At 37.7% G+C, this 15,429-nt stretch overlaps 1 protein-coding gene across 1 annotated transcript in view; it reads right to left on the bottom strand.

The window, feature by feature from the left end:
- Nucleotides 1-331: 331 nt before the first annotated feature.
- Nucleotides 332-15,429, bottom strand: part of LOC127837739 (U4/U6 small nuclear ribonucleoprotein Prp4-like) — a 31,792-nt gene continuing 16,694 nt past the window's right edge. Inside the window, exons 8-16 of the mRNA XM_052365055.1 lie at nucleotides 14,793-14,887; nucleotides 12,727-12,785; nucleotides 9,951-10,074; nucleotides 8,725-8,817; nucleotides 8,226-8,348; nucleotides 5,988-6,095; nucleotides 4,997-5,115; nucleotides 3,166-3,215; nucleotides 332-2,439 (exon numbers count right to left, since the gene is read on the bottom strand). Of these exons, the coding sequence (XP_052221015.1) occupies nucleotides 2,281-2,439; nucleotides 3,166-3,215; nucleotides 4,997-5,115; nucleotides 5,988-6,095; nucleotides 8,226-8,348; nucleotides 8,725-8,817; nucleotides 9,951-10,074; nucleotides 12,727-12,785; nucleotides 14,793-14,887 (930 nt within the window). The 3' untranslated portion in view covers nucleotides 332-2,280. The remainder of the gene's footprint in view (nucleotides 2,440-3,165; nucleotides 3,216-4,996; nucleotides 5,116-5,987; nucleotides 6,096-8,225; nucleotides 8,349-8,724; nucleotides 8,818-9,950; nucleotides 10,075-12,726; nucleotides 12,786-14,792; nucleotides 14,888-15,429) is intronic.

Genomic DNA, 15,429 nt, shown 5'->3' with positions numbered 1-15,429 from the left:
ATCATGAATCTAGTGCGAACACAAGGTTAGGTGTCAGTTTGAAATAGTTTGCATTAAATTGCCACCACTTATTGGTAAACTACATTTATTTTGATGCAATTTAAAGGATACTGGTGTCCGTGTCTTGGTTACAACAACTTATACTTTGTATGAATCTATTAAAAGACGAAAAATTCCCATTTTCTTATAACTGGCATTGCACCAGTTAAATCATTCTTAAACAAATATCAAAGCAATAAAGGAAACAAACAGAAGACACTTCTCCTATAAATATGAGGTTGATATTCATCGGTAGATTACGTCTAATCATTTGGACTAAGAAGACACATGCTTTAATTCACTATTTATTTTCATATCTATATAATTGGTTTTCAATATACATGTCACAAAGTCAAAGTACATTTTAAGAGATGAAATCTTAAATTTTGTTACGTTCCGTCTTCATGTTCATAGGAAAACTCTTACAAAACAATTGTATTATCATTCATTGAACATTTTCTGTATATACTGATAACCACATTAATATTGTTGAATCTACAGGAATGGCAACACTTTCTGGATAAGAGGTACAGACTGACCCCTTATTATGAACACATTTTGACAGTAATTACATAAAACATCAACAGATATTGACAATTCTGCGTTGTTGTTATAGGAATTTTGTACATAGGAAAACATGGCATGAAGGTTTTGACAAAGCAGCTGCCGTATCATTTTGATAACAATGGGATCAATTATTATAACCCTTTGCATGCTGGGTAATTTGTCGTCTGCTAAAATGTCGTCTGCTGAATTTCTAAAATTAGCATTTTCTTCGATTTTTTTTCAAAGAATACTATCAGAATAGCAAACAGTTTGGATCCAGATGAGACGCCACGTTCTGTGGCGTCTCATCTGGATCCAAACTGTTTGCAAAGGCCTTCACAACTCGGTTCCCGCACTGTAAGGGATAATTGTCATGCATGTGTCTAACAATCAACCTGGTTTAACTATATTTTTGATATTTTATATCAGGTTAAACTAGAGCTTAGTGAAAAACATGACTTATGAACCTGCACACGTTTGTCAGCTATGCTCAAAGTTTAATAGCTCAGGTACACGAGGATCACTGGGGATGAAACAAGAGTCTCGCACATCAACACTTCATGATGATGACACATTTTCATTTCATTTTAATCGCTTGAGAAATGTGCAAGTGGTGTAAGTCAGAATTGGATAATATTGAATGCAAAAATAACCAACTGATTGCATACATATTGACACAAAAAAATAACATTGAGTGACTCCAATATACCCCTCCCTGCAACTGTATAATAACTTTTACAAATCACACAAAACTGCCAACAACAGTTTTATTTTAATCAAAACAAATTGGTTTAACAAGTTCTTATCAACTCCTGATTAACAACAACTGCACAAACATTAGGAAATCGTTCCTTTACCAGGATTCAAAAATTTCAAAAATACTTTTAATTATGAAACAACAAAAGAAGGATTTGAAGCACCATTTTTTCTTTATGTTGTTCTGAGAACACAGGCAAGAGCAGAATGCACTAATTAAATTCTGTGAGTGTTGACAATTCAGTGCAATTGTTACAGAAGTCAGTCCGCTAGTAATACATGAATTCTTAAATAATCCATTTCATGGTTCGGCTTTTCATTCAAGAATGTTCTATTCAAAACACTTACGACAGTTGTATGAAAAGAAACAGTGTTTACCTGGCCAACCAACCACCCTAGTTCATTAACACAACAAACACTTTGTTTTGCGCTGCCAAATGAGCTACTGCTCAGTGATCACAATTAGAACAAAAACGTAAGCCCAGCACATTCTGCTAATGTTGATGACAGTCTGTTTCAAGGTGATGGAATGAGCAGAGTTCTGGGAAAACTTGACTTTATGCATGTGCATAAAGTGACGTCCAAGATAAGCATGTGCAGTCTGAACGGGCTTATCAGGGACAACACTTTCCGTCTAAACTTGATTTTTGCCAAGAAGATAATTACTTTAAACGATAAACACAATTAAAGTGGTAAATGTTGTCTCACATTAGCCTGTGCAGTCCGCACATGCTTATCAGGGACAACACTTTCCGCCTAAACTGGTTTTCACTCAGAAGAGACTTCCTTTAACAGAAAGTACCATTAAGGTAGATAGTGTTGTTCTTGGTTACCAGGTTTATCTACAACGAGACTTTATGCTCATGAATTAACTCCAGTTTTCCAAAACAAGGCTGACATTTTTTTTCTTTTCAAATGTCCTTCTCGACCTTTGTGCACTCAGAGTCCACCCTTCATCTCTGAGGCCCAGAGTTTGAATGTTCTGTCAAAGGAGACAGAGGCAATGTACTGGAGATTGGGTGATACGTCGACCCCAGTGACCTTGCCCTCATGACCCGCCAGCGTCTTGATGGGTGTACCCACCGGATGAGCCCAGATCTGCGATGTAAGAGAAGGCAACAGTGAATGCTTGAGAGGAGGTTTATCTTTGTTTCAATGGTTGGAAAAATCTCATTGGCTTACATGTCTATTTTTTTTAAAGAATCATTTGCATCTTTTCAAACAATTTTTAAATAAATAATATAATATAAATTCAGAATTACAACAAAGAAATTGTAGTTCAGGTTAAGAATAGTTGTAAGCTATCACTGGAGCTTATGTCAAAAGCAAATGTTCTCTGTAAAAAATGATGTACTTTGAGGTGTCAAATGTAAAGTTAGACTCAACAATAAAACGTTTTTTTTAAGATAACCGTTTCAAGAATATTTTTTACTTGTAGCCTTAAGTTTAAGAATTGGTTTGAGAATACAGTAAGGGTCCTGGTCTACATGGACTTGTTTTTTTGATGGTAGACTTAGGCTAAGAAAAACTTACATCATTATCAGACAAACATAGATATGTTAAATTTAAATGACATTAAATTTTTTAAGTATTTGAGAACTGGATCTTTAAGCAAGGATGCATAGCTGCAACTAGTTCTTTAATATTATATTAGATATCACTGGCATGAAATGTTAAAAAATTTCTTTGAACATAATTAAATAACTTGTTCAAAATTTAGTGTTAATGCTGTTATATTTTAGACTCGCTCTTTATCACAAGTCAGTTCAGAAACTGAATACTTCACAGTAATGGACTTGCAATGAGTTTGAGTAAAAATGGTACCTTTGTGGAGGAATCATATGACGCTGTCACCAAGTACCGCCCATGTGTTGCTGAAAAAAAGAAATTTACAGAATTTACAGAAAGCAACACGAAAAAGACTTTTAGCTACAATTAAATTGTCAAGTATAAAGGAATTAAGCCATACAGTCCGCCAAAAAAATCAAGGTTTGATCATTGTCATTATAGATCAATCATTCAGTTCAATTAACAAAATACAATAAATCAAAAACAAAAATGGCCATAGTTTTTCCAAATGTGTTCACAGTCATTATCCCTTTCGTTACAATCACCGTCATATTAAAGTTTTTTTTTAAAGTGGAGTACAAAGTGAAATTCTAAGCTATAAAAAAAAATGTGAGTCACAAAATTCCGATACAGACATACTAATGCACAAACAGACAAACAAATGCAATGGTAAATGAGTCTCACTTGGTTGGGGACAGAATAACAAATAATCTGGTTTCAAGAAAAAAGCATGCATGTTCCACAATAATAAATGACTGTATTTATCAGGGTGCAGGATCACATGACTTTGTGGGATTCCCAATTAAATGTTAATGGATGTTAACACACCGGCATACATGCCATACGTCCCGGATTGTCAGGGAAAGTCCCGGAAATGAAGAACTTGTCCCGCTGTCCCGGAAATCTGTCAAATGTCCCGGAATTTACAAAATCCATATATACTGGTACATGTACCTTATCTTAGGCTTAACTGCACCTCGAATCTGTGTATATCTGCAGCGTCTCCATGACAATGCCTACCCGAATAGGCAGACTACGCTACGTGTCAAAATCGATCAATTAACAGGGGTCCTGTTATCATATCGATTGTCTCACGTTCGCAGTCATACCGAAAAGGCGGCATTGTTTAATGTGGTTGTAATTGACTTTAATCTACTACGTCATTATTTCCTGCTGCGTAAGTCCAACATCGCTGAGTAAAAAATTAAAAGCAGTTTATGTTCGCACGTTTAACCGACAAAGAAGTTGAGTAAAAAAGTAAGCATATAAAAACGTCATCCTCACTAGGTTTATTATTGTCTTGTTCTAAACCCCCAGTAAACATAACGTTAAAAATAATAAGTGAATTTGAATTGCGTTCGCCATGTCGAAGCTCTGTTGAGTTTAAAGTTCAACGAAAAGACAGTGTGCTTCGACACCAAGATCACGAGTGAAATGTGTGTAGCAGCAAAACAAGTGAGTAACTAATGTGTGACTGTCCGGATTTTAAGTTGACGATCTACCGGTACTGTTTTGTTGTATTTGTTTTATTGTGATTGGTTGTATGTATTGTGAATTGTTTGAGTTGACGATCTAACGGTACTGTATTGTTGTATTTTTTATTATATAAATGTTATAAATGAATAAATTAAACGTTAATGGATGTTAACACACCGCGACACCGGTAAGTGGTGTTTTTTTCTTCAAATAACTTTTTAAAACAATTTTTCTTAATAATTTCAACTAGTGCATAAAAGACAGATTTTTATGCTGCTTATTGCAATTTGAAATACACCAGAATTACTATATTTAATAAGCCTGTGTTCTTCAAAAATGCCATGTGTACTGCATGGTTATGCTTCACACAACCTGAAATTTTGTCACCCATTTCCGACACATAGACGGATTGATTCTTATACCTTAAAATATCTGCACAAACTGCAAGAAAAACTGTCTTCATGCACTGAAGATTTTTGCAAATGCATTTCAATAACATGAGATGTTTGCAAAAATAAAGTTCTGAACAGTGTGTTTACATTCTGTCCAGCCCGTGTGTAAACCCCTAAAAACCCTGTTGATTCTGCACCCAGGTAATGTGCACACTTACGCTGGAATTTCACTTTACTAATGAGACTGTTATGGGCAGGTATTGTGTAGGTGCACTGCCGCTGTCGCAGGTCCCAGATCTTGGCCTGATTATCCTCACTACCTGTGGCCAGATGGTACCTGCAAAACATTGGTTCGCGCTCTAAAAAAACGGGTTTAATGCATGTGCGTAAAGTGTCGTCCACAGTCTAATCAGGGAAAACACTTTATTTATTTTTTTGCATTTTTCTTTTACAGAAAGTCTCTTATAACTGAAAATTCAGTCAAGGCCCAGTTGTGCCTGATAAGCCTGTGCGGACTGCACAGGCTAATCTGGGATGACACTTATAGCACATGTATTAAACCCCCTTTTCACAGAGTGAGGCTCAGCTTTATTGGATTGAAAAATCAAACATTTGGCAGTTTAAAAAATTCACAATATTTACAATCACAAAGCAATTGTAAACTAAAAAGCAAAGAGTGATCACCAAGTGTTTAGCTTAAGTGTTATTCTAAGCTCAGATGGTATAAACTACAGCTGGCCTGTATGCATTAATCATAAAATCATAATAAATCAAAAAGAAAATAATGTTTAAACAAAACTAAGTGGGTTATTTACACATTTTAAGTCAATGTTATGGCTTTAAATTTTTTTTTTTTTTTTATATAATTTTATAACAACATGTATTAATTCATCTATGGCTTTGTATTACTAAATGTACTTTATGTAAATAATTCAATTATTTGAAGTTATTATTAAGTGGTTGAAAATGTATTATTAAGTTTACATGGGTTTAATTTTGTAAATACATAACTTTGAAGTTGACAATAATAGGTAATATCATTATACAGGAACATAGGTCCCTCCTCCATAGTTTTGTTAATAGGATTAACCAAATTTTGAAATAGATGCCAATTGAATTTATATCAATTAGCAGCAATTATTGTTAATACATTTGTACAATGTCAATAGGATCTGGGCATCACATACATAGAAAGTGTAAGTAGATTACCCATCCGGATTGAAGTCCACTGCCAGGACGGACTTAAGGTGACCTTCCAGGAACATGACACACCTTCCAGTCCGTAAATCCCACAACCTACCATAGCCATCCAGGCCACTGCAAATGTAATACAAATGGGTTAAAGTCCATAAAGCCCACACCCTACCATAGCCATCCAGGCCCTGTAAATGAAAAATTAAGGGTAAAAGTATATAAATCCCACACCCTACCATTACCATCCAGGCCCTGTAAATTTAGATTACAATATACTAAATCATTTTGGTGTTCAATGCTATACCCTCTAAAAAATGGAACGTCATTTATTTGAAGACATAATTCTCTGTATGGGCACTTGCCATGACTTTATTTTTGAATATTTTTGTGTGCATGTGGTAGGGAAAACATTGTTGTATAATACAAATTCAGTGTTTTGCTTATAAGTTGGAGACTACATGAGATTTTGACAGATGGCGTGAAACCCTCATCAACTGGAGATCAGCCGGTAAAAAGGTGGCCTTAAAACAGTGACTGTTGATTCGCGTCCAGTTCTTTCTTACATACTGCATGACCTATCCTTTTTATTGTTTAAATCCATTCGGCTTGGCATGTTCTTATGGTATGGGTATGGGTATGGGGGTGTCTGCGCGCAAAAGTTTGACTTTATTTTTCATTGAAGTTGTTGATTTTACATTGAATTTGTTATGGAAATCTTTTGGTATATTGTGACCTAAATGTAAAACAACGAGTTCAAGTTCATAAATCCCACAACCTACCATAGCCATCCAGGCCCTGTAAATGAAAAATTTAGGGTAAAAGTCTGTAAATCCCACACCCTACCATAGCCATCCAGGCCCTTGCCAATGCAAAAAAATGGATTTAAGTCTAATAATCCCACACCCTATTATAGCCATCTATGCCCCTTGTAAATGTTAAACAAAGGGTATAAGTCTGTAAATCCCACACCCTACCATAACCATCCAGGCCCTTGTGAATGTTAAACAGAAGGGTTAAAGTACGTAAATCCCACACCCCAAATCCCAAATGTTACATCTTTTTATAATGAATCCATCTATAGGTGTCCTAGTTGTTAAAAAATCTAAAGCAGTGGTCATGGTCCAGCAGAAAAATAATGATTATGGCATCTACCAACTTTCCACTACTCTTAACTGTTTTTTTTAAAAGAAAAACACCAGTCATAAACATTTTTTTGCCAAGAGCCCTGTGGGCCTGACAATCAACTTACCCTGCAATTTAATCTGCTTGCCCTGCATTTTTTTTATTTTAAAAATATTGTCTGATAATAATCACAGAAAAGTTACATCAAATTAAAACACAACAAAGGGCTAAAACTCTAATTTAAAATGTGTAGAGTTATGGTTCTTGTGCATGGCACCTCTCCTCATTGACATCTACACACCAATGTAGTGTCATGTTGATATCTTAAACAGTTTCAGAGATATAGCTCTAAAAAGTTTTGTGACAGACGGACTGACGGACAAACTGACAGACAAACTGACAGATGACTGACAGACTGCACCAATTCTTTATCCCTCCACCTTTGACCTTTGACGGGGAATAATTAATGACGCAATCACAATTTAAGCAGAAGAATTTGACAATAATTTTACTGTGATCCTGATGTTATGTTATTGATTGTACAAACAAAAGTGCAGTAATTTTGTTTGTGTGCCATATTTAGTTTGTAAGACAACTTGTTGACGCTTTCCTATTGTTAAGGCAGGAGTTTTTGCATTGGAGTACTGTTTCCAACCTGGAAAAATTACTTGTTTTGCCCCTAAAAAACTTAAATTACTTGACCACCAACTTCACCCCCCAAATTCGAGTAGACGATGGCATTATTCTATGTCTGAAACCCACTATGCTATAATTGGATCTGTTGTTCTATTTATATAAATGTGTAGTTAAATATTTCCTTTTAATTTCCTTAATGTGTTTTTTTAGGGACCCAAAATTTTCCCATTTCATTAGCATGCAGGGTTACACATCACTGATATATCAACAGAGTGAACATGATGTTGAAATGTCGTAGACTAGTGGATAAGAAGTCAGCCTAGCCATCCTTAGGTCATGGGTTCAATCCCTACTGTGGAAGAATTCTTTAGATCTCCCCAAGGACACCAAGTACCGGTTCTATCATGGACCAAGAACTCCTTGTAGAATAAAAAGTTGATGCTCAAAAGGAGCCCTGCACAAAATGGGTGAGAATAAGGGTAAGCTCAAGCATACCCAGTGGCGGCCAGTGCCCCGTCACATTGGAAGCTGATGTCATAGACTGGCTTGCTGTGTCCCTCCTGGTGCAGTATCTCCTCCTGGACCTCCAGGTCCCACAGTCTCCACGAGTTGTCAAAACTGGCACAGAAACAACAGTACACAGTTGGACGATTTTAATTTTATAGTATTAATTACTTGCCTTTTGAAATATTTCTAACAGACCTTTTAAAATATTTATTTTAGACCTCTAAGATTTTTTTAGGCCTTTTGGCATAATTTACTATGGACTGTAGGCCTATAACCATAAGACTTGTACCAACATCACACAATACCTAGAAGCAAGTTGCCAGGACCTGTGTCTACAATAATATGGACTGGAGGCCTATAATCATAAGACTGGTACACAAATTTCACAATGCCAACCTGCAAGTGGCCATGGACTGGTCCTGCAATAGATACTATGGAATGTTGACCTATAACCATTAGACTGGTACACAAATGAAACAATACATACCAGCAAGTGGCCAGGAATCGGCCTGAAGGATGATATGCCAGTCTAGAGACACGATATGGTGCATGTCCTTCAATGTCTGCAACTGGCTCGTCACTGTTAAAGCATACAACAGCAGTATATAGTAATACGATAGTGTACAGCTTCAGTATTGACTATTTGCAGTTCATACATTTGTAACAATATAACCTTCATGGTTTAATTACTAAATCTAATAACTGTAATACAATAACAGTTGCATGTATAGGTAACCTATTGGAAGAATACTGTACTTTAGGTTGTAAGAAATTTTGCAATGACAGGAAATGTTGGAATTCCATGGAAACACAATAGTCAGAAACCAAATGCATGCAAGTTTTAATATCACTTTTACTTGTATATTACCCAAATAAATTGAATTTTCCAATATTGTTTTACTGTTTATCTTTTAATGTTCTTTTTAATTTTTTTTGGGGGGGCGTGGGGGTGATGGTGGTGAAAGAGTTTGGTGTATTGATGGGACCTACCCGACAACTTTTTTAGGGGTGTGGGGTGAGTGGGGGTATGGGGTTGGAGGTTGGGAAATGGGAGTATAGGGTGGGGTTATGGGGGGTTGGGTGTTCGGGTATGGGGTGGATGTAGGGGGATGGTGGTAGGGCTAGGGGCTTTGGGGTGAAAGGTGGGTTGGGGTTTGGGGTGGGGGTATGGGGTGGGGGGTGGAAGGTGGGGGTAATGAGTGGGGGTGGGAAGTGGGGGTAATGGGTGGGGTGGAAGGGTGTATGTGGGGGGTTTCAGTTGGGGAATGGAGTGTGAGGTGAGGTATGGGGTGGAACTTAGGGGTATGGGGTGGGATGTGTATATATGGGTTGGGATGTGGGAGTATGGGGTGGAGTGGTGGTGGGGGTATGGGGTGGAGTTATTGGGTGGGAAATGGGTGGGGTGGGGGTATGGAGTTATTGGGTGGGAAATGGGTGGGGTGGGGGTATGGAGCTTGGGTATTGGGTGGGGGGTGGTGGGTGGTTGTATGGGGTGTGAGGTGGGGGTATGGGGTGGAATGTGTGGGTATGGGGTGGGGGTATGGGGTGTTAGGTGGGGCGATGGTGGTTGAAAGGTTTGGTGTACTAATGGGACCAACCTGACATCTTTTTAAGGGATGGCACGTGGGGGTGGGGGTAATAGTATGGGGTGGAAGGGGGGTGGGGGCATAGGGGTGGGGGAAAGGGGGGGTTAAGTGTATTGATAAGACCCACCTGACCAGGTTCCATAGTTTGACTGCCCCATCCTGACTACAGGAGGCCATAGAGCAGGCTGTTTCATCAAGACTCACTGTGGCCTGGGGGTGAAACACTATCGCTCCAACACTGCAGTTGTGACCTGTAATCAATGTGCCTTGTTTTGGGAAAACTGGGTTTAATGCATGTGCATAAAGTGTTGTATTAGATCAGCCTGTGCAGTCCACACAGGCTTATAGGGAAGACACTTACGACCTAGATTGTGTTCTCATTTAAAAGTGACTTCAACGGAAAATTCCAACAGAGCGGAAAGCAATGTCCATGATTAGCCTGTAGTGTGCATTCTGCACAGTCAGATCTGGAATGATACTTTATGCATATGCATTAAGCCCAATTTTCTATGAATGCAGCTCACATAATTATGATGTTCTCACTTTCGGGCTTTAAGCTAATTTGCTGGTAGTGCTGTACTAAAAATGGGAAGATTGCAGGTTTGATTCCAAGCCCTGCTGGCATAAATTAGAACTTAAACTGGTTAATCAGCTTACACAGGAAAAGCTTGAAAAGGTTAACTGACATTACTGAAATGCTGTTGAAAACAACAAAAACAGAAATTATAGCAAAAACAGCAATATATTATAAAATCAACACAAACAAGCAAGTAAACACTGATATAGACATTAAAACAAGCAAATGTGTTGAGTTGATATTCCCTGCCAAATGACCTCAATATGTAACCTTGACTTTGAACCTGGAGACCTGAGTCTTACCTGTGACACACACACAGATAAAGGAGAACAATTGTACAAAGTGATTACAGAATCCCCTAGTGCAGAGTGAAGTAATAGCTACAGTATGAATAGTTCCTCAAATTTCTGATCTTTCACCTCAATATGTGACCTTGACCTTACCTCCAGGTTTACAAGGCTTGCCCACGATGATTGAGAACAACTGAGGTAAGTTTAATGGCTGTGGCTCATGTTATTAGAGACACAGCTCAAGACAGAATTAAATCCTATATACAAGAGGGCCTCAAAGGCCCAAAGTCACTCATCTGAGATTCAAGGAAACTAACCTGTTCTTTGCAGCCCAAGATGTCATTAGAACATATGTTCTAACCAACTTTCATGAATAGTGAACACCCTGGCGGCCACATTTTTCAACAGACTGGATACCTTTTCATGAACATCCAAAATATCATTAAAACAAATATTTTGACCAAGTTTTATGAAGATTGGACAATAAATGTGACATAAAGAATGTTAACAAATTTTTACAATAGCCATATAAGAAAAAATTGCGTGCCCCCTGGTGGCCATGTTTCTCAACCAACTAGATTTTTTTAACTCGTCCAAGATATCATTAGGCCTATTTTTGTGACCAAATTTCATGAAGATCAAATGTGGCCACTAGAGAGTTAACAAGGTTTTACTATAGCCATATAAGGAAAAATGCACCGCCCCCTGGTGCCCATGTTTTTCAATCAACGGGAACTATTTGTCAACTCATCTAAGATATCATTGGGACAAATCTTCTGGCCAAGTCTCATGATGATCGGACAATAAATGTGGCCTCTAGAGTGTAAACAAGGTTTAACTATAGCCATATAAAGAAAAATGCCCCACCTCCTGGTGGCCATGTTTTTCAACCAACCCAAACCATTTTCAAACTCATCCAAGATATAATAAGGATGAATCATCTGACAAAGTTTCATGAAGATCGAACAATAAATGTGGCCTCTAGAGTGTTAACAAGGTTTTATAAAAGCCATATATAGCCATATAAGGATAAATGCCCCACCCCTTGGTGACTATGTTTTTCAAGCAACCGGAACCATTTTCGAACTTATCCAAGATATCATTTGGACAAATCTTCTGACCAAGTTTCATTATGATCGGACAAGAAATGTGGCCTCTAGTGTTAACACGGTTTTACTATAGCTATATAAGGAAAATGCCCTGCCTCATTGATGGCCATGTTTTTCAACCAACTGAAACCATTTCAAACTTGTCCAAGATATCATTGGGACAAATCTTCTGACCATGTTTCATGAAGATCAGACAATAAAAGTGGCCTCTAGAGTGTTAACAAGGTTTTACTATAGCCATATAAGGAAATTTGCTCCGCCCCTTCGCATCCATGTTTTTCAAGTAAACGTAACCATTTACGAACTCATCCAAGATATCATCTAGACCAATCTTTTGAACAAATTTCATTTAGATCGGACAATAAATGAGGCCTCTAAAAAGGCAAATGTTGACGCCGCACGACAGACAAAAGGCGATCACAAAAGCTCACCATGAGCACATTGTGCTCAGGTGAGCTAAAAAAGGGAATTTTCAAGTAAAAAAAGGGGCGAACAACTCCTAATGGCTTGCTTAACAATACGACATGCATCATCCTCTCATTCATATATATACTCAATCCAAATTTCAATGAAATCTGCCCATACAGTTTTAAGATATGGCCCTGGACATTTAAATGTGCTTATTTATAAGTCATAAAGGGCAACAATTTCGTTATTTGCTTATGGATTGCGATAGCATTTGACGTGCATCATCCTTTTGTCTATTTATACACTCATACCAAGTTTCAATTAAATCGGCCAATGCAGTTCCATGATAAGGCTCCAGAGACAAAAGTATTCTGGAAGGATGGACAGACAACCCCAAAACAATATCTCTACGGCTATGGTGGGGGATAATGAACTCCAAGAATTAATGGATAATATTTATAAATACTTTCAAATTGATTCATAATTAAATATTAATTAATATGTGGTAGCTAGCCTCACCCCTCAAGGTCCTTATAGGGGAACAGTCAGGTATTGACCACAGCTTGCACAAGCCAGACCTGCAATGCAACATTCATATTAGAATTAAGACACTACAATCCAATTTAGGAATTAAAAAAAAAACATAAAAAATTATCAGCTGCATGTTTTATATGGGGAAATTATGAAAGTACATTAATTAATTTTGCCCCCCTTTGAAGAAGAGGGGGTATATTGTTTTGCACATGTCTGTCCGTCCATCCGTATGTCCGTCCGTCCATCAGATGGTTTCCGGATGATAACTCAAGAACGCTTATGCCTAGGATCATGAAACTTCATAGGTACATTGATCATGACTCGCAGATGACCCCTATTGATTTTGAGGTCACTAGGTCAAAGGTCAAGGTGACCGGAAATAGTAAAATGGTTTCCGGATGATAACTCAAGAATGCTTATGCCTAGGATCATGAAACTTCATAGGTACATTGATCATGACTCGCAGATGACCTCTATTGATGTTCAGGTCACTAGGTCAAAAGTCAAGGTCACGGAGACCCAAAATAGTAAAATTGTTTTTGGATGATAACTCAAGAACGCTTATGCCTAGGATCATGAAACTTCAAAGGTACATTGATCATGACTCGCAGACGACTCCTATTGATTTTCAGGTCACTAGGTCAAAGGTCAAGGTCACGGTGACCCGAGATAGTATACTACGTCTAGCGCGATTTCTGCCATCCACATCGCATCACCGTGATTCAGCCCAGAGTGGACAATTACTATCTCACCACGATACACCGTTGAACACGGTGATTTCAGCGTGGCGAATTGCGGTGTCAGTCTCTGCGTTATCGGGAAATTGATCTCACGGTGGACCACCATGATCCCGGTGGACCACCGCGGCCTCGGTGGTTCGCTGTGAAATACAGGTAAATCTGAATGAACATGTATATTTCGATATTATATACATCCATATTCGATATATAATTATAAAGTACATCGTGCTCGATGTACGACATGTCAAATGATTGTGGAACGAGGGTAAACAATAGAAAATAATCACAATTGTTAAAAATCAAGTTACAATGTATACAAATGTACATACAAATGTAACAAAACATTCTAGAACTTTGCAAAAATTATACGATCTGCAATATCGAAATATACATGTTCATTCACATTAACCTGTGTTTCACCACGAACCACCGAGGCCGTGTTGGTCCACCGCAATCATGGTAGTCCACCGTGAGATCGATTTCCCGATAACGCCTGCGGTGTTTAGCCACTGTCGACGCGATCGATCATGATGGAAACACCTTCCGATCGTGGTGATTTTCCACGCTCAAGAAAAATTGTCCACGGTGGGAGTGAGGTGGATGGCAGAAATCGCGCTAGACGTAGTGAAAAATGGTTTCTGGATGATAACTCAAGAACACTTATGCCTAGGATCATGAAACTTCATAGGTACATTGATCATGACTCGCAGATGACCCCTATTGATTTTTAGGTCACTAGGTCAAGGTCACGGTGACTCAACTTAGAAAAATGGTTTCCGGATGATAACTCAAGAATGCTTACGCCTAGGATCCTGAAACTTCATAGGTTCATTGATCATGACTCTCAGATGACCCCTATTGACTTTCAGGTCACTAGGTCAAAGGTCACGGTGACTTGACACAGTAAAATGGTTTCCGGATGATAACTCAAGAAAGCTTACGCCTAGGATCATGAAACTTCATAGGTACATTGATTAGGACTCGCCGATGACCCCTATTGATTTTCAGGTCACTTGGTCAAAGGTCAAGGTCACAGTGCCAAAAAACCTATTCACACAATGGCTGCCACTACAACTGACAGCCCATATGGGGGGCATGCATGTTTAACAAACAGCCCTTGTTTGTTGTTGTCTCTTACATAAAATGATTAGTTAGAAAGTTTAATGGGCAGGAATTTAATCGTTAAAAAATCTTTGCTAAAAGCTTTTCTTTGTGTTCATGTTCATTTATAATTTAAATAAAAACAAACTAAATATAAGATCATACACAAGTTTGTTTTTCATAAAATTAATTCAGTGCACGTTCACATACCATGATGCTGTGGCCAGTATTTTGCTATTTGGAGAGAACTGACAGAACGACAGTGGCCTGTTGTCTCCGATTTGACTGCATTCGTTACTGACAGCCTAGAATAACAAACACAGTTGCATACAGGTAATTATGAACTTGTATGCTAGTATGGTGTTTTGAAGACTTAGGCAGGTAAATTTGAATGTTTAGTATAGCAAGACAGGTATTAAAAAAATGCATATGCCAGGATGCAGACTATGTGTTTTTCCATTAGTTTTTATTTTATTACCTAGCTCAGCAATGCATTGGCATAATTTGATTGCGAAATACCATTCCAATAAAAATAAGATTTGTAGTTATAGAGAAATAGCTTCTACAATTATTTATGCATTGTGTATACATGTAAATTACAATTTCATAATTTCCCATAATCCCCCCTTACCCTGAGGCAGAACGCCCTAGAAGTAGACACACCTCTTTTAAGTACTGAAGCTTCATACAAAAATTAGTAGAATTAAAGGGAATAAGTGAATTTCCTACTAAACAAAATCAGTAATTTTTTGCTGACAATTAAAAACTAAAATATAATGTAATGATGATTTTTTTTTAAATGAAAAATATAAATAATATAAACAAAACAATAATATTAATTTGATTC

The sequence above is a fragment of the Dreissena polymorpha genome, chromosome 7 (genome assembly GCF_020536995.1).
Source record: "Dreissena polymorpha isolate Duluth1 chromosome 7, UMN_Dpol_1.0, whole genome shotgun sequence".
Classification (NCBI taxonomy): Eukaryota; Metazoa; Mollusca; class Bivalvia; order Myida; family Dreissenidae; genus Dreissena; species Dreissena polymorpha.
The sequence above is the reverse complement of the archived record's forward strand: the minus strand, read 5'-3'. Positions and strand labels throughout refer to the sequence as shown.